This window comes from Cucumis sativus, chromosome 2 (genome assembly GCF_000004075.3).
Source record: "Cucumis sativus cultivar 9930 chromosome 2, Cucumber_9930_V3, whole genome shotgun sequence".
NCBI classification, from domain to species: Eukaryota; Viridiplantae; Streptophyta; class Magnoliopsida; order Cucurbitales; family Cucurbitaceae; genus Cucumis; species Cucumis sativus.
The window spans coordinates 17,052,591-17,078,304 of record NC_026656.2 but is presented as its reverse complement, the minus strand read 5'-3'; the positions used below and the strand labels follow the sequence as shown (position 1 = coordinate 17,078,304).

General features: G+C 36.3%; 4 protein-coding genes across 10 annotated transcripts; 2 read left to right on the top strand and 2 right to left on the bottom strand.

The window, feature by feature from the left end:
- The first annotated feature begins 401 nt into the window (after window positions 1–401).
- LOC101211832 (ADP-ribosylation factor 1) lies at window positions 402–4,242 on the top strand. Of its 2 annotated transcripts, none has more exons than XM_011651179.2 (7): window positions 402–550; window positions 1,157–1,327; window positions 1,500–1,570; window positions 1,716–1,835; window positions 2,475–2,593; window positions 2,680–2,761; window positions 3,948–4,242. In XM_011651179.2, the coding sequence occupies exons 2-7, from the start codon at window positions 1,180–1,182 to the stop codon at window positions 3,951–3,953; spliced, it is 546 nt and encodes a 181-aa protein (XP_011649481.1). In that variant the 5' UTR covers window positions 402–550; window positions 1,157–1,179; the 3' UTR covers window positions 3,954–4,242. The 2 variants fall into 2 exon arrangements, with proteins under 2 accessions (XP_011649481.1, XP_011649482.1); XM_011651180.2 differs by having other exon boundaries at window positions 456–550; window positions 1,154–1,327.
- A 12-nt stretch (window positions 4,243–4,254) lies between these two features.
- On the bottom strand, window positions 4,255–14,758 carry LOC101211595 (type 2 DNA topoisomerase 6 subunit B-like). Of its 5 annotated transcripts, none has more exons than XM_004142934.3 (12): window positions 14,594–14,752; window positions 14,372–14,485; window positions 14,063–14,146; window positions 13,406–13,432; window positions 12,879–12,996; window positions 12,712–12,787; window positions 11,809–11,829; window positions 11,237–11,427; window positions 10,897–11,038; window positions 10,519–10,710; window positions 10,287–10,421; window positions 4,255–4,606 (listed from the first exon to the last, which is right to left on the bottom strand). In XM_004142934.3, the coding sequence occupies exons 1-12, from the start codon at window positions 14,685–14,687 to the stop codon at window positions 4,304–4,306; spliced, it is 1,497 nt and encodes a 498-aa protein (XP_004142982.2). In that variant the 5' UTR covers window positions 14,688–14,752; the 3' UTR covers window positions 4,255–4,303. The 5 variants fall into 5 exon arrangements, with proteins under 5 accessions (XP_004142982.2, XP_011649475.1, XP_011649477.1 ...); XM_011651173.2 differs by having other exon boundaries at window positions 11,815–11,829; XM_011651175.2 differs by having other exon boundaries at window positions 12,879–12,987; window positions 14,594–14,751.
- Window positions 14,759–15,144: 386 nt separating this feature from the next.
- On the bottom strand, window positions 15,145–19,267 carry LOC101212235. Its single transcript, XM_004143023.3, has 5 exons — window positions 18,426–19,267; window positions 17,989–18,156; window positions 17,005–17,127; window positions 16,243–16,386; window positions 15,145–15,903 (listed from the first exon to the last, which is right to left on the bottom strand). The coding sequence occupies exons 1-5, from the start codon at window positions 18,543–18,545 to the stop codon at window positions 15,445–15,447; spliced, it is 1,014 nt and encodes a 337-aa protein (XP_004143071.1). The 5' UTR covers window positions 18,546–19,267; the 3' UTR covers window positions 15,145–15,444.
- A 1,786-nt stretch (window positions 19,268–21,053) lies between these two features.
- On the top strand, window positions 21,054–25,714 carry LOC101212074 (uncharacterized protein At4g28440). 2 transcript variants are annotated; one of them, XM_004142936.3, is made up of 3 exons: window positions 21,054–21,205; window positions 21,936–22,183; window positions 25,116–25,714. In XM_004142936.3, the coding sequence occupies exons 2-3, from the start codon at window positions 21,961–21,963 to the stop codon at window positions 25,304–25,306; spliced, it is 414 nt and encodes a 137-aa protein (XP_004142984.1). In that variant the 5' UTR covers window positions 21,054–21,205; window positions 21,936–21,960; the 3' UTR covers window positions 25,307–25,714. The 2 variants fall into 2 exon arrangements, with proteins under 2 accessions (XP_004142984.1, XP_011649474.1); XM_011651172.2 differs by lacking the exon at window positions 21,054–21,205 and adding an exon at window positions 21,221–21,318.

Below are 25,714 nucleotides of genomic sequence, written 5' to 3'. Positions count from 1 at the left end.
GATTTGAGTTTTGTTGGTGAATAATGAGTTATAGCAGCATGTTTAAATTGTAAAGATTTCAAGCTTGAGAGTTTAATCCTCCAATTGTAAAACACATCTCTAACACCTTCAAATTCTTATTATTTGATAGGAGGGATGAGAAATACAGATTGTATTGTGGTTGATTTAAGGTTTCCATCTCATTCTTCTCCCCTTTTGCATTTGGGGAAATGGTATTTTTAAGTTCAAACACATGCGAGTGGGAAAGCTTTGGCCGAGTCGACAAAAACTAAAAATCAAAATAAATGAGTACTACTGGACACTTGGCGCCTATTAGTTGGACAGATAGCGTAACCTGATTTCATGACGTGGGCGGTTTTGATTGGTAGAATTACGGACACTAGAAAGATTTCAGGGGTAAAATCGTATTTCCGCGCTAACTTGATCGCTTCTTTATTAGGCCATTCTTAGCAAACATTCTACCTCTACCGCCATATTACGCGTCGCTCTGAAGGTCCATTTCTCTTGCTCTCTTCATACCCTTCAATACACCTCTGTGCAGCTCTCAGAGGTAATCCCAATCTTCCGAATCTCGATCTGCTTGTTTCTGAGTTACACTTCTTCAGATAATAGCGATAGATTCGTTCCATTCCGTTTTTGTGTTTCTCCCTCTCTCTACTGTTGATCTTACGTCGGAGTAAGATACTTCTGATATGTTTCCATCGGTTCTTAGGATGTTTAAATCGTTTTTTTTTATAAGAATTTCGACCACTTTTACTTCTGTTGAAGGATTTCTTTTTCGATTTCGAACTTCTTGACGTGTTTGGCGGATCTATGGTTCCGATCTGTTTTGTTTGGGCCTTGATTGTTTGCTTCTCATAGATCCTGGTAATAAAATGTTAGTTACTTAAAGGTACTGTATGAGTCAACCGGTGCTTCGGATGATCACAATAGCGATCTCACTTTGTCACATGCATTATGTCGTTCATTTACTCGCTTTCTTCTCCGTGCAATTAAGGGCATGGTAAAACTTCTCTGGATTTCTTATGCTGCCTCTTTTTTACTGTAGATTTAAACTTACTTTTTCGAATTATCAGTGTTCTAAATAATTTCACCGATCGTGCGGTTTCGTAATCATTGACATTTCTCTTTGAGTATAATACTTTTGCTTTAGCAGGAACTTCCGCGTTACGAACAGAGATGGGGCTCACCTTCGGAAAGCTCTTCAGTCGGCTGTTTGCTAAAAAAGAGATGAGAATTCTGATGGTTGGTCTTGATGCCGCTGGTAAGACGACCATTCTCTATAAACTCAAGCTTGGAGAGATCGTTACAACTATTCCTACCATCGGTATTATCCCTCCCTTCCTTTCATTCTTTGTGTGTAATCCTGTTTTTACGCAACTTAATAGGTTGTGTAATCATTCCAGAGGAGCTACTAGGCTCAGTATGTTTTCATTGATGTGGTTGGATTCCATGACAAGTCATTTGAAATTATAATTGGTTTTTATCTTTATTTGCAGGGTTTAACGTGGAGACTGTGGAATATAAGAACATCAGCTTCACTGTCTGGGATGTCGGTGGTCAGGACAAAGTATGAAATTACAATATTTTTTTTTTTTTTATCTTTTGTTAGCTGTGTACAAGCTTTTCGATGCATTTTTCTATCTCTAGTATAATCCATTCATGAACAACTGTTGTTTTTGCACAACCAAAAAATGAAATTTGTCTTTCCACAGATTCGTCCATTGTGGAGGCACTATTTCCAGAACACTCAAGGTCTTATATTTGTGGTGGACAGTAACGATAGAGACCGTGTTGTTGAGGCAAGAGATGAGTTGCATAGAATGTTGAATGAGGTGTGCTGAATGTCTGCATCATTCATTAACTTTAATTGTTGGAATTGTAGATTTCATGCTATCCACTTTGTCAATAGACTTATCAAGTTTAGTGTTAAATACGACAATTTGAACTTTAGTGGCTAGATGTGATTATATTTATTGCAATGCCAGACGTATGAAATTCTTTTTTTTTTTCCCTGTCCAGTGAAAACCAGACAATAATGGTTTGTACATAATTATAGCGAATAGTTGTGCTTCTTTGTGCTTTGTAGGTTTTTTCTTCTAATAATCTATGGGATAGATAATTTATAATTCAAGATGACTGTGAGGAGGTCACAATTCTCTAATGCCTCTTAGACGACATTGGTTAGAAGTTAGAACTACGCTTAGTACTTAATGATACTTAAAGAAGGATCGAGCAAGGGTAATAGCACCTGAAATTTGTTGGCATTTGATTAAAGATACTAACATTTCATGCAGCTTGGACTGCCACCCCATTTCCAGCCAGACAAGTCATTCCTTTATATTTCTCCCGATCATTTATTTTACTCGTTTGCTCCTTGAATTGAATTGGTCAATTATTTTATTGGGTTAAATACATATATGTTAAGATTGAATTGCGACTGAAGCTTTTTTATTTTTTTCCACCGACTACAGGATGAGCTTCGAGATGCAGTACTACTAGTGTTTGCTAATAAACAAGATCTTCCCAATGCAATGAATGCCGCTGAGATTACAGACAAGCTTGGTCTTCACTCTCTTCGGCAGCGCCACTGGTAATCTTTGTGTTCTTCCATACATTACCACTTTTGCTTCATGCAATACTGTTCTAAAGTCGGATGAACGTCTGTGATGTTTATAGGTATATCCAGAGCACTTGTGCGACCTCCGGGGAAGGGCTTTATGAGGGATTAGATTGGCTTTCGAACAACATTGCTAACAAGGTACGTGCGCCCCCCCCCCCCCCCCCCCCCCCCCCGCCCCCCCGTCTCCTTTGGTACTCAGCCTTTTCCTATGGGTTTTATTATTATAATTTTGTTACTCTTTTTCCTTTTTAATATTTAATTGAGATTAAGAAAAGCATACTGGTATTGGAAGGGAAATTGAGTTTTCTTCAAGGACCGGATAACATTTTTAAGAAAATGTCGAAAGCTTTCTATACTTAAAGTTAAATCACAAAATTAATAGTGAATAAAAGAAAATTAGTAAGGGATAAAATTGGTGAAAATATTTACCAAATATAGCAAATTTTCAAATTTTATTAATAGTAACATCTATAGACATGGGTATCTATTATTGTCCATCTTGGTAGAATTTTTTTTTTTTTTTTTAAATATTTTAATTCATTATGGTATATTTGAAAAAGCTCCAAAATAAAAAGGTTAATAGCTTTTAAATTTTTTTATTTGTGTTGAAAGGATTCTTGAACCTTGAAAGAGTATATAGTAATAGTAAGTTTGTAAACCTTTAAGATATAGATAACTTGATTTTGTAATTATCAACTTTCTAAGGTTAAATTGTGTGGAACGATTAACTTTTGAAGTTTACAAAATAATAGACAAAATTGAACATTTTGTCTCATAAGATATGCAAGTTTAGAACAGGTAGGTTTGTAAATTTTAAATAAATGCTAAATAAGTCAGACCTATTTGACACAAAAGTGAAAGCTAAAAAAGTTTTATTAAACATTTAATCAAATTGTAAACATTTATCAAATATTTCAGATCGATTAAATAGATTTAAGAGTATAGAGAAGTTTATGGATTGAACTTCATCACTTAAACCTAAAAGTAAAGAACAATATGGTTTCAAGTATTTAGCCTTTTGAAATTTAGTTACTGTGATTCTGCATTCTCCTCAGTTTAAATCAGAGAAACTTCAAACGAATTTATATTGTAATTGAAGAAGAAACATGGACAAACATTATTGTAACTTTTCTTATCTTACTATTGTTTTATATCTTTAAAAAAAAATTATATCTATAATTATACACTGAATGGTCTAAATAGTAAAAAAGACTCAATGCATCTAAAGAACACTAAAAAGGTAATGAGTTGCGATTAATTTGAATTTATGTGTGGTAGTTGTTGAACACTGACATATGTGTTGAATGTTGTGTGTGCAATGCAGGCGTAAAAGCTGTTAAAAGAGTTGTCTTATCGACTGGCAATCCTGGATGCAGGGGTGAACGTTATCTACTTTTTCTTGTTTAGTATTTCTTGCCTTTTCTTTAGGGATTGATCTTTCGTAGTGTGGATCTACAGTCATAATTGTAATGGTTGTTCGTGTACTCATCTGGGCTTGTGTGTGTTTAATGAGCTGATGTAATTCAAAATTTAACCCCTCACTTCTTCAGCTGAAATTCATTTTATCCTTGCATTCTTTTGAAAAATATCTACCTCATCTTGGCTTAAAGTGGCCACAACATGAAGTTCTCTTTTCACCTAAAGTATGAGTTTCATTTTTATTCAACACAAAGTTTATACTTACAAATTCATTGGATCAAAATCATCCATGCAATATTCGTTGTCATTGTCCACAACCTGTAATTTTTGGCGACCATCCTTAAACAAAAGATGGGCAACTTCTTTAATTCCTTGTGGCCTCTGATCATTCTTCTCTATCACTGAAATTATTTTTTTCTTTATAGTTTCTTCAACAACTTCGCCCCCTGATTGGTGAGGTTGCAATCCAAGAATTGCAAGGCATTCTTTTTTGAAATCCATGTCGTTGGAGTATAAAACTAGGCCAGCCATCGCTTTGGCTAAATCAGGGGCAAACCTACTGATCTGAAAATGAACATAGAAGTATGTTTAGGAAGTTACACTGAATTACTACGAGAAGCGTACAAGACAGTTCCATGAATAAACATGCAAAGAACTGATCATGAACACCTAAAATCTACAGAAAGCAAGCTCTTATCCTTTTGGCGTCAAAGCACTGGTCTTGGTGCATGGCAGGTCATTTTGATGGAAATCGGATGTGATAGTGAAATTACAGTATTATTGATAGCAATATAGGAATGATTCCTCGTTACAATCTCTAATCTCAAGATTGAAAAACAGAACTATGCTTCACACACTCTCACTTCTACTGCTAAACTATCTTTCAAGGAAGAACAGAAAAAGACTTCTTACTTCTCAAATCTAACTAACTTTTATTTATACTAACTTTTATTTATACTAACTTCTAACCCCCTATTATGCTCACGTGTTACTTATACACATGTTACTTCTTATTCCCTCTCCTACTATATTGGTTATATTGGTGTAAGATAGGAGGTCTATCATTGTACTCCTCCAAATTGCAAGGTAAAAATCTCGAAAACGTTGTTGCATATCCTCAATCAGCTTCCATGTCGCCTCATGCCGAGGCAGTCCCTTCCAACTCACTAACACGTCCCACCCTCCAGCTTTGTTCTTCAAATATCCATAGATTTCTTCAAGTACAGCCTCCGCTCGTGATTTTTTGTCAAATAGGGAATGTCGTGCTGGTTCTCATTGTGCTATCCCATTACTTTCTTCAATTGAGATACGTAAAAAACTGGATGTATAGCAGCATTATTAGGCAAATCTAGCTTATATGCCACTGGCCCAATCTTCTCTACTACCTTGTAAGGCCCAAAGAATTTAGGAGAAAGTTTTTTATTCCTCTTTTTTCTCAAGGATACTTGCCGGTAAGGTCTTATTTTCAAAAAGACCAAGTTCCCACCTGATAATACACTTCTCTCCTCTTTAAATCAACATATTTCTTCATGTTATCGTGTGCCACTCTTAAATGCTCTTTCAAAGCCCCAAGCACTAAATCTCTTTCCTTCAGTTGTTCATTCAACGTTGAGTTCGGTGTATCTCTATCCCATAGTATATCAATGAAGGGGGCAACCAACCATAAACTGCTTGAAATGGGGTGACCCCACGTGATCTTTGGTACGTGGTATTATACCAATACTCCGCCCAATGCAACCACCTTATCCACTCCTTTGGTTTTTTACCACAAAAACAAAGCAAGTAACTTTCCACTCCACGATTAACTACTTCCATTTGCCGATCAGATTGAGGGTGGTATGCGGTAGTGTGGTTCAATCTTGCACCTGCCAATCTGAACAACTCCTTCCAAAAATGGCTTAAAAACACCTTATCCCTATTTGAGATTAAAGATTTAGGGAAGCCGTGCAACCGTACTACTTCCTTAACAAACAATTCAGAGAGTCTTTGCAGTATATGGATGTTTTAACGGTAGAAAGTGCCCATATTTGTTGAATCTATCAACCACAACAAAGATGACTTCGAACCCGTTTTCTTTCGGCAATCCTTCTACAAGGTCCATTGAAATTTCTTCTCATACTCTACTAGGAATTTCAAGAGGTGTCGGTAACCCAGCTAGAGATAGTGCCAATGTTTTATTCCTTTGACAAATCATACACTTCTCACAATATTTTTTTACCTCCTATTTCATCCCTTCCCAAAAAAGCTCCCCAGTTAATCTTTTGTATGTCCGCAAAAATCCTGAATGTACTCTGAATACCGAGTCATGGTAAGTATGTAGAATCATAGGAATCAGTTTGGATGACTTGGATATCACCAATCGATTCTTATACAACAACATCCCCTACTTTACTAAATATTTACTATTATGATCCTCCTCTTTTCCTTCTAACTCTACTTTGATTTTATGCAACGACTCATCTTTCTCTACCTCTTCCTTTATGACTGCCACATCAATCAAATTTGGAGCTCTCAAATTGTTTAAGTGAATTGTAGGGGGCATTCTAGACAAGGCATCAACAACTTTGTTCTAAAGTCCTGGTTTATATACCTCTTCAAATGAATAACCAAGGAGTTTGGATATCCACTTCTGATATTGGGGTTGAATCACCCGCTGCTCCAACAAAAACTTCAATGACCATTGGTAAGTTTTCACTATGAAGTTTCTTCCAAGCAAATAGGGACGCCACCTCTGAACTTCCATGACCATTGCCATTGATTCTCTTTCGTATATCGGTTTAGCCCTATCTCTAACTGCTAAAGTATGGGTGTAATAGGTAATTGGCCGCTTGTTTTGCACCAGTACTGCCTCCAATCCAGACCCAGATGCATCTGTCTCTATTTCAAACGGTATACTGAAATTTGGTAATGCTAAAACAGGAAGACACATCATAGCCTGCTGTAGTTTGATAAAAGCTTCTTGAGCTTCCACAGACCACTTAAACCTTTCTATCTTCAGTAGTTGTGTCATGGAGCTGCAATCGTACCATAACATTGCACAAACTTCCGGTAATAACCGATTAAGCCCAAGAACCCCTGAACTTCCCTCACATTAGTTGGTATGGGCCACTCCTTGATGGCTCGAATTTTCTCCAGACCTACCTCCACTCCATGCCCGGAAATGATGTGCCCTAAATAGTCCACTCTCGGCTTAGCAAAACTGCATTTCTTCTTATTTGCATACAACTCACTCTTTCTCAACGCCTCGAGCACTACCTTCATACGATTCAAATGAGCCTTTAAGTCACTGCGGTAGATTAGTATGTCGTCGAAAAGTACCAGGACAAACTACCTAAGATACGATCGAAATACAACATTCATCAATGACTAAAATGTAGATGATGCATTTGTTAGTCCAAATGGCATCTCCATGAACTCGTAATGGCCTTCATAAGTCCTAAATGCTGTCTTCTCAACATCTTCTACACACATTCTAATCCGGTGATAACCTGCCTTCAGATCAATCTTGGTAAACATGGTAGCTCCATTTAATTCATCATAAAGTTCCTCGATCATAGGTATAGGAAATTTATCTGGTATAGTCACGTTGTTTAAGGCTCGATAATCTACACAAAATTGCCAACTTCCATCTTTCTTTCTTGCCAGCAACACATGACTTGAGTAGGGGCTCGTACTTAGTCGTATTATTCCTGAAGACAACATTTCCTCCACCAGTTTTTCCATCTCGGATTTCTGCTGATACACATAACGATATGGCCTCATGTTCACTGGATCCACCCTTTTTTTAAGTGAATATGGTGTTCTATCGTTCTCCAGGGAGGTAGTGTCTCATGCCACTAAAAACCGTCTTCAAAACTCTTCAATACTACCGCTACTGATTCCTCCACAGTTAATTCCTATCGAATCTTCTTTCTTAGATGATTCTCTCCTTCCCAAGGCTCTGCATTCCACTAAGAACCCCCGATCTTCTTTTCCCCAAGTTTTCATCAAAATTATCAAACTTGGTCAGACTTGGATCATCTTGTATGATAACCTTCTTCCCCCGATGCATAAATGTCAGTATCAGGTTCTTCCAGTCTACCTCAGTCGTGCCTAAGGAATACAGTCATTGCATTCCTAATATAGCGTCCACGCCTCCCAATTCTAAGGGTAAAAATTCATCAATCACTTTCCACTCCCCCAACATCAACTCTACGGCCTCACAAATACCTTTTCCTTTAATCGCAATACCTGAGCCTAATATGACTCCATAATTTGATGTCTCTTTCGTATTCAACTGTAATTCCTTCACCAACTTTTCTGAGATGAAGTTATGTGTCGCTCTGCAGTCTATCAACACTATAACTTCTTTCTCCTGTATCAATCCTTTCACCTTCATTGTTCTTGGATTGGATAGGCCTACCACTGAATTGATAGATAGTTCCACTACAGTTTGGTTTTCCCCTGCGACCTCAATGACATTCAATTCCTTCTGAACACTTCCTTCTTCAATAATTTCGAACCCCTCGTCTTCTCCCCGCATTACAAACATACTGCTCTTTAGCCTTGCACTTATGATTGTGAGAGTATTTCTCATTACAACGAAAACACATGCATTTCTCCTTTCGAGACTGAAACTCAGCATCAGACAGCTGCTTCGTTGATCCTTCTTTCCAAACTTCTCTCGTTGATGTTCCCCGTAGGGTGATCGTTCTCATCGGCCAACTCGTACTCCCTTTATTTACTCTGGTGTTCGCATTCGTATTAGACTTAGTACTATTATACGAATTAGTTAGTTTCCCCCACAATATCTGGAAAGATTTGCTTTGTGCCAAATATCCTCCCTATTCTCCACTTTTTGTGCTAATCTCATCATTTGCGCCAATCCTTTCGGTTCCTAGAAATCCATCTCAACCTGAATCCATGGCATTAATCTAGACATAAACGTTTCTTCCACCACTTTCTCTGGTAAATCTGAAAAGGTGGTACCCATTTGTCGAACAAATTTTGGTATTCCTCCACCGTTGTTTTCTGTTGTATACCTAAAAATCCTCCATATAACTATCCCTCCCTCATGGATCGAAATCGGACTAACAAACTTCTCCCATTCCTCTTGGGAACGATACCAATTCAGTGCTGGTCCCTCGAAACTAATGGTAGCAACAGTCATTTTCTCAAATTCAATGAGTTTATGGATTTGGAAGTACCTTTCAGCGCGGAAGAGCTAGGAATTAGGATCATCTCCATTGAATATCGGCATCTCCACCTTCTTAAACTTGTTGCTTTCTTCGTCCGCTTTCTTTTCTTCTTTCTTTGTTTTGCTCTCACGTCTTGAAGATCCTTCGTCTTCGTTATCATTCTTCGTCGGAAAATTCCGCATTGATAACTCGGTTTTTTTTTGTGCTTCGATCTATCTTGCACTGCCGATTCCATGAATCGCAACATCATTTGATTTTGTCTCCATATTCTTCGATAATACATTCAACGTTTTCTCGATCGTAGGTAATTTGTTGATTTCTTTTTTAATTCCATGTAATTCCTGAATGAACATTTCCATCTTCTCTTCGATCCGAGTCTGCACCATTTTCGTCCTTCTTGCCCGAGATCACACGCTCTGATACCAATTTGATGGAAATTGGATGTGATAGTGAAATTCTAGTATTATTTGATAGCAATATAGGAATGATTCTTCGTTACAATCTCTAATCTCGTTACAATCTCTACTCAAGAGTGAAAATCAGAACTATGCTTCACACACTCTCCTTCTTTTGCTAACCTATCTTTCAAGGAAGAACATAAAAGACTTCTTACTTCTCAAATCTAACTTTCCCGCCTTCCCACTGACTTTTATTTATACTAACTTCCAACCCCCCATTATTCTCACGTGTTACTTCTTTTTCCCTCTCCTACTATATTGGTGTAAAATAGAGGGTCTATCACATTTGTATCCTAATAGAGTGAAAATTACTCACCGAACTTGATGTCCTAAAAAAAAAAGAAAATTAAAATACCTATGCGACTTTGAAAAAGGTTCAGATTCATTGCAGCAAACAAGTGCACATGCAAAAGGAAATGTGTATAATATTTGTTGCATTTCCAAGAAAATAATAACTCGTTGTAACAAAATCATTTTTCAAAGATGAATATGTAGTGGCATTCCTAGTTACGCCCTCAAGAAGGATTTTCACTTAAAAACTAAAAGAAAATGCACCGGCTTCATGATTAATTTAGTCTATGCACTCCTGACAATGAAATAGAGATCTACCTTGAGGTTATCAACACTGAGAAGAAATCCCGCATGTTTATTCTTGAAGTCTTCCAGTGCAAGTTGAACTGCTTTGCTTATGAGTTTTTTATCGAATCGAGTCTGCTGCACCACTGGTGTGGCATTGGCAACAAGCTAACGTGGAAAACGGATTTTAAACCACTATTTGGATAAAATAACAAAATAAAAGTTCATTATTAACCTTTTAAACATAAGATTTAATGAATATTACCTTATGATAGTAGTGGACAACAATATGAATATGAAAAGATAAGGGCGTCTGTTCCCACTTTAATAGTGCATGCCTTCTTTGATTGATAGCACATTCCAAAGTCAATCCATGACGTTTCCAGTCAATGAATGTTAATGCCTTTAGAAATGCCTCCGAGATCGAACAAGGAGCAAAATCTTTAAAACAAAGAACCTACATAACCATGTGCCGTAATTTAAGTTAAGCCAGAGTTGTAACAATCAAAGAAAAACCAGGGAAACATTTATGTAACACTTGTTTCTGGAAACTTCCTCAAATAAACTTCTTATATGGAAAACTTGCATTATACTTTCTGAAGCGGAAAGAACAGGAAGGAAGGGGTGTAACAGTTCAAACAACCTTTGTATCAGAGCATCCTGCTCCAAAGCAATTATTGGTCAGATTTGATATTTCACCAATCACAACTGCTGCCTCCACTACCAGTTTGGTAATTTTATGCTTGTCTTCACAAACCATTCCACCCCCACTCTTCAGTTCATCCCTAAAGTTCGAAATTTGGAAGAAAGAATAAACAAATACATGAGTGCTGAGTTGGGGTAAGCTTCCCTAAACCTGGCAAAAATGTGGAACGAATTATCTTTGCATCTCAATAAGAAATTATTTGTTCTCTTTATAACCACCTAAATCCGAAGAAGTTTACTCTAACAACGACTGGCGTAAACTGAAGTCACAAACTCACCTGTTAGGGAAACAAGAGTTGCACATCGAACTAGATCCATGCCTTAATACAAAATCCTCAAGGCCCAATTTCAAAAGATCAAGGGTTGAGGCTGTGAAAGAGGAACCCGAGAACAAGTTTTCTAGGAAAACAGCATCATTAAGTGACCCTGAGGTATCCTGGCCATCGGCCACAACTTCCATTGCAATATTCTTGAGAAATTCAAAAAGGCTTATGAGTTCCTTTATTTCTAAGTCATCGCCAGAGAAAGTTAAGGTAAATTGAAAAAATTATTTGTGTGTGTGTTCATGTAGATTATTTGTTCCCTTATAGTTCAGGTTTCTGGATGCATATTTCTTGTACATGATACCATCTGTTATTTCTAAATATGATACCCTTGTCAAGTCATGCACGATTAAGTATATAGCAATATGAGATAGACCATATTGACCAAATCAGTCCTAATTAGAAATACGTAGATCAAAAACCAGATAAAGAGGGCAATAAATTGCAGTTCGTTTTGCAGAGTTCTACTGAATTTTGTCTTCAGCATATGCTATTGGAAATGTAAATAGAGCAGCGATTCAACTTACTGGGACCTTTAGAATAAGGATCTGCAAAATAAAGCGAGATACACTCAGGTAAGATGTGACTATAATTCAATAAAGAGAAACAAGTTGAGAAATATAAATTCCATAGTTGATTTGAAACACCAAATGATGTTGATTTGAGATGATTTTAAACTTCTCAATATCACTAGTGTCAGAAATAATAGAAGGCAAGTTAATGACAAAACTGATCTCCTTGCTTTAGTCTCTTGAAATCTTATCCCCAAGATGAGAGTCGAGAATGCAGTGCATATTTTGAGAATATAGGAGAGTATCCTAAAGCCCTCGTAAACTTCCATTATAGAATTTAAAAGAGCAAAGAATATCTTTTCAATAAAAAGCTTCATTTTCACTTTCACTTTCTATTCATTGAACCCACCCTGTTGTTTTGAATGCTTAAAAGAAAGCCAGAGAAACAAACAGTTCATTTACATTTTCTTGGTTTGACTGCATATGAATCCCCCTTCTATTCATTTACATTTTCTTCGTTTTCACTATGAGTAATGGCTGGCCATCAAGTGGTTTGAGTAATGGTCACATATCCATGATAGGAGTGCAAGAGCAGCAAAATTCATAATTACCCTCCACTCCAAACTTGATATTTCATCTGAGGACTAATTCATTTTGTTTTGTATAAAAGAGGCTTTCTAGCAAATTGCAACCGACCAGTGCCCCACATGAAAGCATTGCGCATATTGACTTATCATTTTGTGCAAATAGTAACTAAGACCGTATATTCCAGCAAAGGTGACAAGGACGAGAAGATGTGTGAAAAATATTAAAGCGGTAAAATAGCAGGCATACTGCAAACAAAATAGTTAAGATTCAATCAATTTTTTTCCTAAGATAGCAATTAGCAATACGTTCGGCAATAAAGAAGAAAGAGACCTGATGAAATAAGCAGTTGATCTCCGCCAGCAAAACATCAACACTTTCAGAAACAAACAAACACACTTCGGTTCCACTAGTTAATTTATTTTAAAAAAAGCCCAATTACTGCCTAATTCAAATAAAAATAAAGAGAAGTGACCAACAAGTTAATAACGGTTTCATACCTGAATTTCACAGCATGCTTAATGTTTGATGGTAGCCGAATTGGCTTCCTGGTAGTGACATTCTCTTTCAGATTCAACTGATAGCAACTTATCTCAGGATCAGAAATATCTGCAATCTCTAAATGGCCGTCAGTATATATACAATGCTCTCAACATTTAAAAGAACAGAATACAACTTTATGGGGCAAAGCAACTGAAAATGTATAAAAATGTGCTAGAAGGGCTGGCAAATTGTCGATAAATCAATTTTTTCCCCATCAAAAGAATTCCATCTTGTTTTCTGAATCTTCCGTTCCCACCAAACTTATCCTACACCTATTCTGCTGGCATATGGGAAGTGAAATAGAAATTCTATTACTTTAAAAGAGTACAGGAAGTGTTGAATGATTATGAACAATCTCTAATTCTTGGATACAGCATACGGCTATAAGTTATTGACTCTCCCTTGGAGACGATGCAGATGTTAATTTCATTCTTCCCCAGTCTATTAATTCAAACTGAAGTAATTTAGAGAAAATGGAACTTACTGGTCGTTCTCACGTAAACAATTCCATCTGCATAATACACCGGAAATGTATTAATCCATATAACAAACCCTAGTGCAGAGTATTTAAAAGATTTTTCAATATGAAGATAGATACATAATGGAGATAAAACTTTGATGAAGTTAGGTTTGCAGAATGCAGCTTTTTGAGAGGACGATGGTCAGACTCACTGTCTTAGCTTATTTGACTAAGGAGAAAATATAAGGAATCGTTTGTCGAACAATGTACGCACCAATTGCCTTACAGGTAAGAAGGTAACTATAATGAAATAGACAAATAACAAATATAGAAAACATAAACTACAGAGTATAGACACACATACAAATTTACGTGGTGCCTCTAGGGCTAGAATACAGAATAATCGACAGTGACACCTTCGTACTTAGTCATTCGAACCACCACATAACAATTTAAGGTATTCCATCGGTAGCTAACGGTAAGAGAAGTTAAGTATATTCAGGAAAACAACAAAGTTGTCTACTGCTATACATGAGCTACTGCATTGAACATAACGCAGGCTAAGAAATCAATAAAACAATAACACGAACGGTAATTAAATAATGTAAAGGTATTAATCAAAGCATTTTACTATTCATCAGGTGCTGCCAGAGTGCAAGAGGAGCAATTTCAATTACTCACCCCACGTTTCGGCAAGGATACCTTCGACGGGGCACTTCAAATCCTGAAACTCCTGTATGCAGTTTCCATGGCCGGTATCTGAAACTACATTAAAATAATAATAATGATAATAATCAAGAGTTTTACTCTACTTCTAAGTTGTATTGTAATTTTTTAAGCTTTGGTGCTTCATTCAAATTTGTTGAAACAAACTACGGACTGAGAAGAAAATCGTGAAAATGTGTGATAAACCAAAATTGAAACTGACTTAACGAGCTTACGAAATACTTCCGGAATCGCCGGCGAGAAAGAGCGTGGGAGATCACTTACTGGAAATACGAACAAGTGGAGGATCGGAAGCGGGAGAGCGTTGAAGAAGAACTGAGAGTCTGCAAAGTCGTTCGGAACAGATGCACCTCCGTATTGCCGAAGAAATTAGCTGCACTAATTCGTAAGCTCAGGACGAGATTTCTTTAAAATATACTCATGCTTTGAGTCTCAGGGAGAGAAAAAAGAAAAAAATCGGTCTCAGTTCCACAAGATTGATCTTACATGTAGGTAGAGATCTTGAAGAGAAGCAAACTCCATGATTGCAGATTTGAGAGAACACTAAAACCAACTCCCGCACTCTCGTAAATAAAACCATGCACGACGGTTTCCAATTCAAATCTCATTTTTATATGCTTCAAGTTGAGCCTGGCTTAAGAACAAACTTTTTTTATTCTTTGGCAGCAATCACCTAATCTCAAAATCTCATGCATCCCTTTTTCAGTTTAAAAAATATCAATAATAATTACAAACAATTCAATTTTTAATTTGATAATTATAAATTATTCATACTTTTTAAAATATTTCAATTCATTTTTTAAGCGTGTAAAAGTGAAATGCATGAAGACAAGAGAAACTCCTAGATTTCATATTTATACTTAAAGAAAGTAGGACTGAGGTCAATATTAGAAATGCTTTAGAAATAATGTTCTGTTTAATTTCTTATCAAGGATGATTCTACTTTTCAGATTACTCGAAATTTGTTCTAATTTCGTAGTGCATAATGCTCTTCACATCTATGGTTTCCTCCAAAGAAGTGGCATCCAAACATTTAGTTAGTGAATGTTAAGAGATTATTATAAAGAAAAGAAATTAGTCATTTGCCATAATTGAGCAAGTTTTCATGTGCCATCAAATCTAACAAAAAAGAAAAAAGGCTTTTGTCATTCCCTGTGAAAGCGTGACCAAGAATCTGAGGCTTACTTCCAGACTTCAGAGTACAGAAACTGATGCAAAATCACGATGACAAAAGAGATGTCTGGGTAATCTACTTTGTGATGAATAGCTGGAAAAAGTAGAATGAAATATCAGCGGTTAATACATACAACGTGCTGCTTTAAAGGGACTGGGGCTATTCATTTGGCTGCAGAGCGCCTTCTTGCCCCAGGACATTGCTTCGCATATCTTCTACGCATTGCCCATCTTTCTTTAATATCAAGAACACTATCTAATAAGTTGCTATCAGACATTTCGTGAGAAATTTCAAGCTCGTTGTTCAAGACTTCGCCTTTCACGTCTCCCCTTATTCTTTCAGCCTCAGCAAGCAGATCAAGAATGAGCATCTCAGTGGTCCTCGTAGTAATTCCACGTAGATACCAGGAGATGGGCGGTGGTGGAACAATAGCTGGCTCAATTAGCTGTTCCAGGCTCACCCTTGACCCTACTCTTCCCTTGCCCTTCGTGCAAGCATGATAATCTCCCAAGTTCTTTGGTTTTACTGGGAAGCACATTCTTTCATCAACAAATAGAGGCTCCACTCTCCAGCACCCTTCAAATCTCTTCATAAATCCAGCGTTCAGTTGCTTGAACATCATCTAACAACATCGAATCGATAATTAAAATCGAGAAATTTCTTCTCACCAATCTTTCAATTGTGAGGCCAATGATCATCAACCAAGTCACAACAAGATATGACCATAGAGCAGTATTACTATTTGTGTACCTTGGATATAAAACTTTCAAATTGGAGCATTAATATCACATATTGAACTAGCAAATGTTCAAATAAAATAACTCCCAAAAGTGAATAGACATGTAATTTCATACATACTAGGAAATCGAGAATCTGATTTTTTCCTACAAAATATCCTAGAAACAATCTTCTTATTGTTCTGAACAATAATGAACAAAAGAAGAAAGTGTCCAGTGCTTACTGAGTGATCTGCTCTGTTTTGATCTACTAGAACATGGACTGAAATTGTCCCTGACCACCAAAGAAATCTCCACAAAGCTGCTTGCTCCAGCTCAACCACCTGCCTCGAACCTTCATCGATCAAAACCCGTCTGGATATTACCTCCTGAAACGAAAAATTTTCCAAACTCAGCAGATGATACAGTTACAGCAAGATGCAGAACGGTAGCTGACGTTGATATATAGCTCGGCTCTTATCTAAATAGACAGAAACCAAAGTATTTTTTGTGAAATTCCAAAATAGTTTTTGTGATTGTGTTTAGCATGGACCTTGTGTTAGTGTATTCATCAAAAGTCACCTTTAGCCTCTACCTCGTATTTCTTTGTTTTGAGGTTTATAAATAACAGTCTTAAACTTATACCATACAAAATTTGAATATTTTAAGAAGACATCTTCCTAACTGCTTTCAGAATTTACTTATTTTCTCCCAACCAATCCTAAAATTTAACACCGCTTCAGCGCTATTAGTTAACCACAAAGGTTTAGGACTTGGAGCAATTAACATAGGTCTCCCCTCACTTCCTTGACATCAGTGGTTTGGTTATTCGTTATGGCAACAGAGCAATAACAATTGCACTAATCAAGCAGACACTGTTTTGATGTGTATTAAAGAAAGATGGTATAAATATTTGATTCTGACAATCAATAAATATTGAATGAAAATCAGTGTGACTAATAGCCAGAGTGAAAAGCTTGGAATTGAAATAAAAGGAAATCACTTACTTTGATATTCTTGAAGACTCTCTTGTTATCAGGGTCTGTCACAATATTATATACAGCGTCTGGTGGCAAACCAACATCAACTTTTACATTGAGTCTGCTAAGGGTATCTTTTGGTACACTGACCTACAATGAGTCCCGTTTAAACTCAATCAGCCTCAGTATATTTCTCTGGTGAAAAATATCTTATACGGGGACCTGATATATTTCTTACTAACCATCACTAACAATGAATCTTCAAGCTTAAGTGTTCAGAAGTATTTATGAGCAACTACTGCGAAATGCATACATTTAACTTAATTTTCGAAAAGCCTAAATACAGAAACCAAGTGCATATTTACTGCTGAAATAGGCGAAGAACTTTGTTTCATATCTTCCATCAATCGTATTTTCTAGAATTTATATTTTTATAAAAATTTTAACCATGTCCTTGAACTTTTACTTCTTTACATCAATCACATTCGTGTTGGAAATAGGCACGTCGCATCCAACGAACTACTGTAACTTTACTTGTCGATGGCAATATTTAAAATCTATAATTTAAAAATGAGTGCATCTTTTTTCATCTTTGACTTTAGCTAAAAAGCCATCAATAGATTAAAATAGTAAAGCAGGAATTAAGTTCAACAGACTTCATCCTTAATGAATCAAATGTAAAAATAAAGATGAAAGTGTGACCGGAAGAACGAGACTTAAAGTTAAAGTTATAGAGTTACAGGAAGAAAACGTGGCACTTCAAAACTTGAGTTCTGTAATTGAGGATATATCATAATCAATTTAATGAAATCCTAATTAAAGCAGATGAAGAGCTTAAAAGAGTAAAACGCATCCCCTTCCGCATTCACCACACACAACACTTGATTAGTTGTGCATTTCATTAATTCCAAGAAGTTATGATAGGAGAATCAATTTTCTTGTTCATCGAACATCATATCTAAAATGGAAAGCATGCCCTTCTATCTTGATATTATGATTGTCATTGTGCACCTTTATTTGTGGAGGTTTGTCGGTCCATGAAGGGTTCTCTCTCCATGCCTGTAGTTGCTTCTCCACATCAAGCTCCCAGGATGTAGAAGGTCCCTTCTTTTCCCCTTTTGTGAAAGGGCTCGTTGTCATTGACATTAACTTCTGACCGTCATTAGCCAATTTCTTAAGCTGAGGTTGCAACCGAAAATAAATGAACAAACAAAATGAAAACAGAGCGGGAAAGAGAGAACTTTCAACAATACATTTGATAATGAATTGCTTTTTTGTTTCAAGTCAACCTCTACGTAAAAAAATTGTAACTCAGTCTAAAATTTCCAGATTTCCTCTCTATTTATTTCTGTCCAACGGGCCTTTTTTTTTTTTTAAAGTAAATATTCGTTCCAAATGAAAGTTAAAAATTTTCTTATATTTTTCAGGATCACACAGAGATGGCTAACCTTGAGAGACTTTTGAAGTTTCTGAGAAAGCTGCCCAAGAAAATTAGAAATTGCAGGATTTAATGCCTCCAGAACATCATTACGCTCATTCTTGGAGACTTCTGTACTTGTTTTCGTCATCACTAGCTCTCCAGTAAGATCCCGGAGCACGTTTGATTTCAGATCAATCTGGTGTCCTTCTCTCCCCCTCTCGAATTCTTTCAATGTCAAATATACTTCATAAATACATGCCTATCAACATACTAAACTGAAGTTTCCCAATTATGACATGGATTTTGAGATTCCCAGACTTTCGGGAGTTTTGGGGTTGAAAATTTTGATTATAAATTTCTGATAAAAGACACAGCAAGTTGAGATTCAGGTAAGCTAAGAAGTAAAACTGGCCAGAATTTGCTACATATCTGTGTCAGCTAAAAGTGGCTGTCACGGAGTCGACGATGTGAAAACGGGAGAACAAAAGTCCACGACGAAGAAGACTCCGTCAAGTCTCTGATTATGCACAGAGAAGGGTCGTGAAAACTATAGAGAAAACAAGAAATTCAATCTTCAATAAGTGTAAGGAATTGCACGTTCATTCCACCATCGCAGCTGAGCTCAAATCTCGAACGTCGCATTCCTCAAAAATCGGAGCGATGCCGACTGCATCTTACGCTTGTGGTTGCCGGTGGGAGAGAATGGTAGAAGGAACAAGGAGGGCCAGATGCCCCGCACCCAACTCCGTCAAATACCGTTTGTAAAATTAGTGGTCAGATAAGAACACGACTTGGAGCACAAAAACGCGGTAGGCATCGACACGTCTTATCCACAGTCCACACTTCTAATTAATTTTCAGCAACTTTGTATTCTCTATATTACTTCCTAAAATTTTTAAGACTTCTGTTTTGATTCTTAAATTTTTTTTTTTTTTTAAAAAAAAAACACTTACTTTTTTTCAGCAAGGAGAAGAGAATCTTTATAAAGATTGAAGTCCATGTTATCCCAAGTTATACGATGAGTTGTTTCATGCTTCCTATATCCACTTGCAAGGATCTTAACCAGAGTTGTGCTCAATTCTCGTGGGATTCCCAACTCGAGTAATTAATTGTGTTAGTTGGAAGAAGAAGTGCAAAAGCAACAAGGGAGATGGAAAGGGGTTCGAAGACTTCAATCAAGCTATGCCTGCGAAGCCAAGCTGGCATATGTGCAGAAATGTTGATAATCTCTCAGGCAAAGTTCCAAAAGAGTGGTACTTCCCCAGCAAGTCATTTCTTACGGTTCTTTGGGTAAGAACCATTCATTCACTTTGAGAAGCATTTTATGAGGTAGAAGTCTCTTTGAGAAATGCGTAAGGTGGAAAATTGGTAATGGTAGGCACATCATCATAGATGAGATAAATGACTTTTTCATGAAGATTCGGGAGGTTCAATGTTGGTTAATGATGATTTTAAGGGGATAGAGAGTTTTGTGCCTATTGATTCAAGTGGAAATTGAAATGAACATTTAATAAAATCTTATTTCATCTAGACGGATGTCATTTCTATTATTATTATTTTTTTAAGGAATCTCGAATATAATTTTTGGTGGTTTTGAGTTCTAAAGGCATGTTTTTTTTTAAAGAAAATTGCTTATTACCTTAGCATGGGTGCTAGAGATTCTTTTGAGGCCTCTTCATCAAATCAGAAAAATCAAAAGAAGAGATGGAAAGTTCTTTGGAATTCAGAGCCCTCCCTAAAACAAAAATCTGTGCATGGAGAATTTCAAAATATGTTATTTCCTTCAAGTTGAATTTATAGAGGAAGGGAATCTCTAGCGATCATTGTTGTCTCTTCTGCAAGAATTGTGAGAAGAAGTGCAAGTCCTTCTACGTCCAAAGGAAAGGAGGTTCAAAGATTTGGAATCATTTTTTCATCCTTATGGTGGCCCATTTTTTATTGCAAAAATAGTGAGGATCCTCTGTTGTTGTACGAATGATATTAAGAAGATTATTTTTTATTTGGTGGGTGAATTTGGTTGGGTTGAAATTGGTGGGTTTTGAGAACAACCTCTTCTAGTTAGAATTTTGTATTAATTATGCGTGAAATGCATGTCAAGTTACTATTTGTGGGTGCATCCTCCCCGTAATTAAAAATTAAGTGTTGATGCTTCTTGGTGTGATAATGTTGAGTGGAATGGTGCGAACTAGATTATTCGTGGGCTCGAGTCCTTGATCGAAGTGGACTTCAAAAGTTGTATAAACACTAAACGTGGGAGCTTTGTTGATGCATTTCGAGTATTTTGGTGCCATCGGTGACTAAAAATCTAGCTCATACGACACTATTTATGCTTTGTTGAACCTGGATCATGATCTGTTTGTGTTATGAATCTTTCTTGTAATGTTTGTATGTTAGCTAATACCTTCAAATCTTTCTTGCAATGTTCGTACGTTAGCTAGTTTCGCATTTTTTTGGGAAAGATATTTTCGCTTTTGTCTTCTCTTTTTTGTTGTGGGTAGTTGTGGTTGCAGTTGTTCCCTAAAAAAATAATTTTCCCATTATTTTAAACGATAAAAGTTAAAACGACTTGAATCTTTTGCCAATTTTATTTTTTGAAACCCCGAGTTACAGCATCGAAGGTTAAATTTACGGGTCAGACACGTGGTCGATCACGATTAAAGTCCTCTGGCGATCAATAATCGACGGTTGATATTTTCACAGCAACTTTATTTCTTTCCTCGAAGCTTGAGTTTGACGGCTACGTTTCTCAAATCAGATCGGCTTCCCTTTTCCCCCTTCGTCTTTGCCTCCGTCCACCACTGGTAAAAGGTGATTTCTAAACCCTAAAATTTCAGCTTCGTTTATTCTTATACCTTTTATTTTCTAATTTGTATTTCTCCTCGCTTCTCTAATTTTATGGGCACTCAGGTTGCGATTTTGTGGTAATCGTTTGTTTTGCATATTCTTTTAATGATTCTCATTTAATACTAATTTACGACATTCGAGTGTGAAATTTTATATAGAGAATGATGAGAGGTACTTGCTGAAAATCAAATTCGATGACTTAATACTATATTTTGTTTTTAGGTTTAAGGATGCTAATAAGCATCGTTTTAGTACGCTCCATTTCCTTAAGTCCCACATTAAGCCTCTAGTTGTTTGATTATCTTTCATTTGATTCACGAAAATTTTCGGAAAGACAAGTTATGAAAAACTATTTATGTCGTTGGATGTGATAATTAGCATCGAGATTAGTCGGAGGTGCTCGGAGATTTGACGATATTCAAAATATAAATAATAATTTGGCACTTTGCTTTTCAATCTTATTGTGTGTTTCGTTGAATCGACAATTTGAATTTTTTGTCCATTATCTATTTATTTTCTGTCAGTCATGAATATTTTATCAATCCCTGGCGTTCCATCCACCTCGATGATATACTGATAGCGTGTGTGTGTGCGTTTTTAAAAAAATCACAACTTCATTCTGTTATCTAACTGTATTCTTATAGACTACATGTTGTCTAACTGTTTTCTTATTGTTTGTTATTGGCACAATTAGGGATTAGGTATTCGTATTCGGGGAAATGGCAGAATCAAAACCAGGACTAAGGAAACCAGTATTTACCAAGGTTGACCAACTTCGGCCAGGCACCAGTGGCCATACTCTTACAGTCAAAGTTGTGAATACGAAGATGGTATTGCAGAAGGGTCGTCCTGATGGTCCTCAAGCCCGTCAGATGCGAATTGCCGAATGCTTAGTGGGTGATGAAACTGGAATGATCATATTTACCGCCAGAAATGATCAAGGTAAATTTCCACAATATTTGAGGAGCCTGCACCATTTGTGTTTATTTGTATCTTGTATGAAGCATGCGAACTTTCTTCTTTATGCTTACTTCTGTACATAATACTAAATATTTGTCGTTAGTTAGGTTCTTTATATCCACCTGCTGCTGGTGCATGCAAGAGTTTTCATAACTGATTTGTCTCACCCCCTGTCCTCAATGTATTTACATATCTCACTGTAAAAAGTTGTAAGCTGTTATGATATATCAACTTCCTACTAGCAATATTTCATAAAGGTTGGAGACATTTTATTGTTATAAAATCGTGGACCTTTCCTTTTCAGACAAGAAACTAGACTTTATCTAAATGCTGGCACATATGGAGGCTGAGATACTAAGCCAATTGAAATAAGTCATCCATACAAATATTACCATCTAAAGAACTGAGTGCCTACTTTGTTTGTTATATATATTAGTTAGCGTAATGGCTTATAATAATAGTTGGATAATCACTTCAATAGTTCTGTTACATAGCGATGGATTAATGTATATGTCTCCCATTTGAAATAATAAGCTCTTTGCTGAGTCTTGAGAATAATAGATTTTGGAGGAATCATTTGTATTGCTTCGATTATGATCTTATTAGGTGTTGAATGATATAATATTTATTTTTCCTTGCATCTATCAAATTAAGTTTTTGGGTCAATTGGTGATTTAATATCGGAGCAGGTGATCTAGGACTACAAGGAGGTTTTATTTCCTTCCTAACTAAAATTGGTTTCTACTTGTTGAGTCTTTTTCATATATCAAGCCCACAAGTGAGGGGGAGTTGAATGATATAATATTAAATTTGGACTCACCCATCAGCTTAAGTTTTTGGGTCAGTTGGTGATTTAAGATTAGGGAAATTTTGGTTTTGGAAGATCCATCAATTGTAGTAAATGTTATTTCTATCTTGACTTATTTTATCTGTTGGTTTCATATGTATATTTTCATGTTAGGATCTGATTAGGTTGTTGCATGTCACTGAGTGCGCACTATTGTCAATACTGTATGTTAATCTAGGAAGCATGCACACGTCCAAAATGATGTAAGTGTCAGTGCCGGACATGTGTCCGACATCGATACGTCCCAACACGTCCATGCCACGAAATTCATGTTGCTTTTTATTTATTATTTTCCAATTTTCGACACGTGAAGACACACAAAGACCCTGCATCAGACACACATAGACACATAAGAAACCCAAACCTTTCAAACCAGTAGGTGGCGGAGAGATGGTGGTCGGCATTGGCATGTTTGAGATCGAGCGGTGAAGGGAGAGCCTTATTACATCCATTTCATGTGATTGGCTATGCGTGACTGTGTGGGAGAAGGGGGAAGAGCAGAATCGGGGGAGAAAGTGGTTGTGTGGGAGAAGAGGAGAGCAGTGAAGGATAGAAAGGGAAATATTAGGATTAGGGTTTTAAATTTTAAATGGGCTTTGGGGCCCTTTTTAAAACTTAAATGGGCTTTTCCATTCCAAGTCGTGGGTTTATTTCTCATGAACAGGTTTTTATTTCATTTTTTTTCCTTCTTTTTTTAAAAAATTAATGCTCTTGTATTTTTCTTTTGTAGTCTTTTAGTAAGTCAGTTATTTTTAATAATCAATAACACTTGTATTATATATATTATGTGTGTGTGTATGTTTATATGTATATATAGATAGATATACATACATATATGGGTGTGTATTAAAAAAACAGTGTGTGGGTGTCGTGTCCATTTTTAGAAATTGCTGCGTCGCCATGTTGTGTCGATATCTCATGTCCGTGCTTCATAGATGTTAATTGAATTCCTAAGAACATGTAGATGCTTTAGTAATTTTGGAGAAACTGTCAGCGCCTAGGACTCTAGACAGCTCCACTTAGAAATATACGTTGTGTGATTGTTATGTTTGTTACAGTGTCTATCAAGTGCATCTTAACTAACCCCTGTTTCAATTACGCTTATTGTCTATTAGTTATATTGACCAACCTTATCATTTTTTCATATATAGATTCCTTCCAATTATTCACTTGCCATGTTCTAAAACTTATTTTACGATAGTATCCATAACCTCATTTAAATTGTATTAGTTGAGTGGTTTCTCATCATGCGTCAATCCTTTTCATTTTCTATTACACTTTTTTCCCCATTTGTGCCAAAAAAACATCATATTAATAATTATTTTCCTAGAGTTTTCCACGTGCAATGTTCTATAACTTGTTTTACTATAATATTTATTACCTTATTTAAATTGTATTAAATTATGTTTTTTTTAATCATGTGTTAATTTTTCATTTTCATTTTCTGTCACTTTTTTTGACATTACATTTATTATCCTTCGAGTAGAAGATTGCTATACTTGGTTATTACCAAGCTATCAAAAATAAAGAAGAATGAGAATAAAAGAAGCTGTTGTTGTGGTTTTGTTTCTTTCCTCCTGAACAAGAATAGATAAAAGTTGTGAATTGTTGAATGGAAAAGTGGTTAATAACACCATAACGTTGTAGTTCTAGTTGCAAAGAGAACTATTCCTCTTACATAGGCAGGTGAAAGAGGTGGACAAGAATGGAATTTTTTTCAGGCTAGGTTCATGGTATGGCAGAGGAGAATGAGTGGTCCTGGAATGGGATAGTTGTATATAGATGGTTTTTCTCTTAGATCAAACTCATTGTTGTTAAATATATCCGTTTTTAACTTTTACATATACCCTATCTTTGTTCATGAGATTAGTAAATTACCTCATCTTGAACTCACTTTAAAGGTCACGAAAATTTTATTAGTTCATTGTACACGATTTTAGCTCCAAGTGATCCCTATACTGTTTGATTAACCAGTCCTTGGAGTTGAATGTGTTGGTGGACATATTTTAAATGGCATAAAGTTTCCATAACTCATTTACTCGTATGTCTTTGATATCTTTCATGTAGTGGATTTGATGAAAGAAGGTGCTACTATAACCCTGCGCAATGCTAAGATAGACATGTTTAAAGGATCAATGAGGCTTGCTGTAGACAGGTGGGGTCGAGTTGAAGTTACTGAGCCTGCCAATTTCACTGTTAAGGAAGATAACAATCTTTCGCTCATTGAATATGAGCTCGTGAATGTTGTGGAAGAGTGAATTTTTGTGATCGTGTTCATTTTCCTGCTGCAACCTGACCAAAAAATAAAACAATCAAGCTTCAAAATCACAAGTTTCCGTTGGGGTACTGAAAATGCTCGCAAAAGTTCATTATTAGGGAATAGAATTCTGGAGGCCAGTAGTACGAAAGTTGATTTTCATTCCTGCAGCCTATTGGTGGAACCGTTATTGGAATCTACAAACAGATGGGTAATGGCTTAGTTGATGGAAGAAGGTTTAGCTGGCTTTTTTATTCTTCTTTTGTCTAGTATTTTATTGCTTGTGAACACGGTTTATGATGTTCTTGAACTAATCATCAGAAGACAACACTGGCCTTGCTCCGTTAAAACTTATGTTTATTTTTATAATTCAAGGTCCATGCCAACTTAACTGCTTTGGAGTGTCGAA

Excerpts from the sequence above, each read along its gene's own strand:
- LOC101212235 (XM_004143023.3), bottom strand. The coding sequence starts at position 18,545 with ATGACGAAAACAAGTACAGAAGTCTCCAAGAATGAGCGTAATGATGTT. Across the intron at positions 18,157-18,425 it reads AACTTCAAAAGTCTCTCAAG|CTTAAGAAATTGGCTAATGA; the intron begins GTTAGCCATCTC and ends TTGCAACCTCAG. Across the intron at positions 17,128-17,988 it reads ACAAACCTCCACAAATAAAG|GTCAGTGTACCAAAAGATAC; the intron begins GTGCACAATGAC and ends GACTCATTGTAG.
- LOC101211595 (XM_004142934.3), bottom strand. The coding sequence starts at position 14,687 with ATGGTTTTATTTACGAGAGTGCGGGAGTTGGTTTTAGTGTTCTCTCAA. Across the intron at positions 11,830-12,711 it reads TCAACTGCTTATTTCATCAG|ATCCTTATTCTAAAGGTCCC; the intron begins GTCTCTTTCTTC and ends TTTATTTTGCAG. Across the intron at positions 10,711-10,896 it reads CAGGATGCTCTGATACAAAG|GTTCTTTGTTTTAAAGATTT; the intron begins GTTGTTTGAACT and ends ATGGTTATGTAG.
- LOC101211832 (XM_011651179.2), top strand. The coding sequence starts at position 1,180 with ATGGGGCTCACCTTCGGAAAGCTCTTCAGTCGGCTGTTTGCTAAAAAA. Across the intron at positions 1,328-1,499 it reads TACAACTATTCCTACCATCG|GGTTTAACGTGGAGACTGTG; the intron begins GTATTATCCCTC and ends CTTTATTTGCAG. Across the intron at positions 1,836-2,474 it reads TGCATAGAATGTTGAATGAG|GATGAGCTTCGAGATGCAGT; the intron begins GTGTGCTGAATG and ends CACCGACTACAG.
- LOC101212074 (XM_004142936.3), top strand. The coding sequence starts at position 21,961 with ATGGCAGAATCAAAACCAGGACTAAGGAAACCAGTATTTACCAAGGTT. Across the intron at positions 22,184-25,115 it reads TACCGCCAGAAATGATCAAG|TGGATTTGATGAAAGAAGGT; the intron begins GTAAATTTCCAC and ends TCTTTCATGTAG.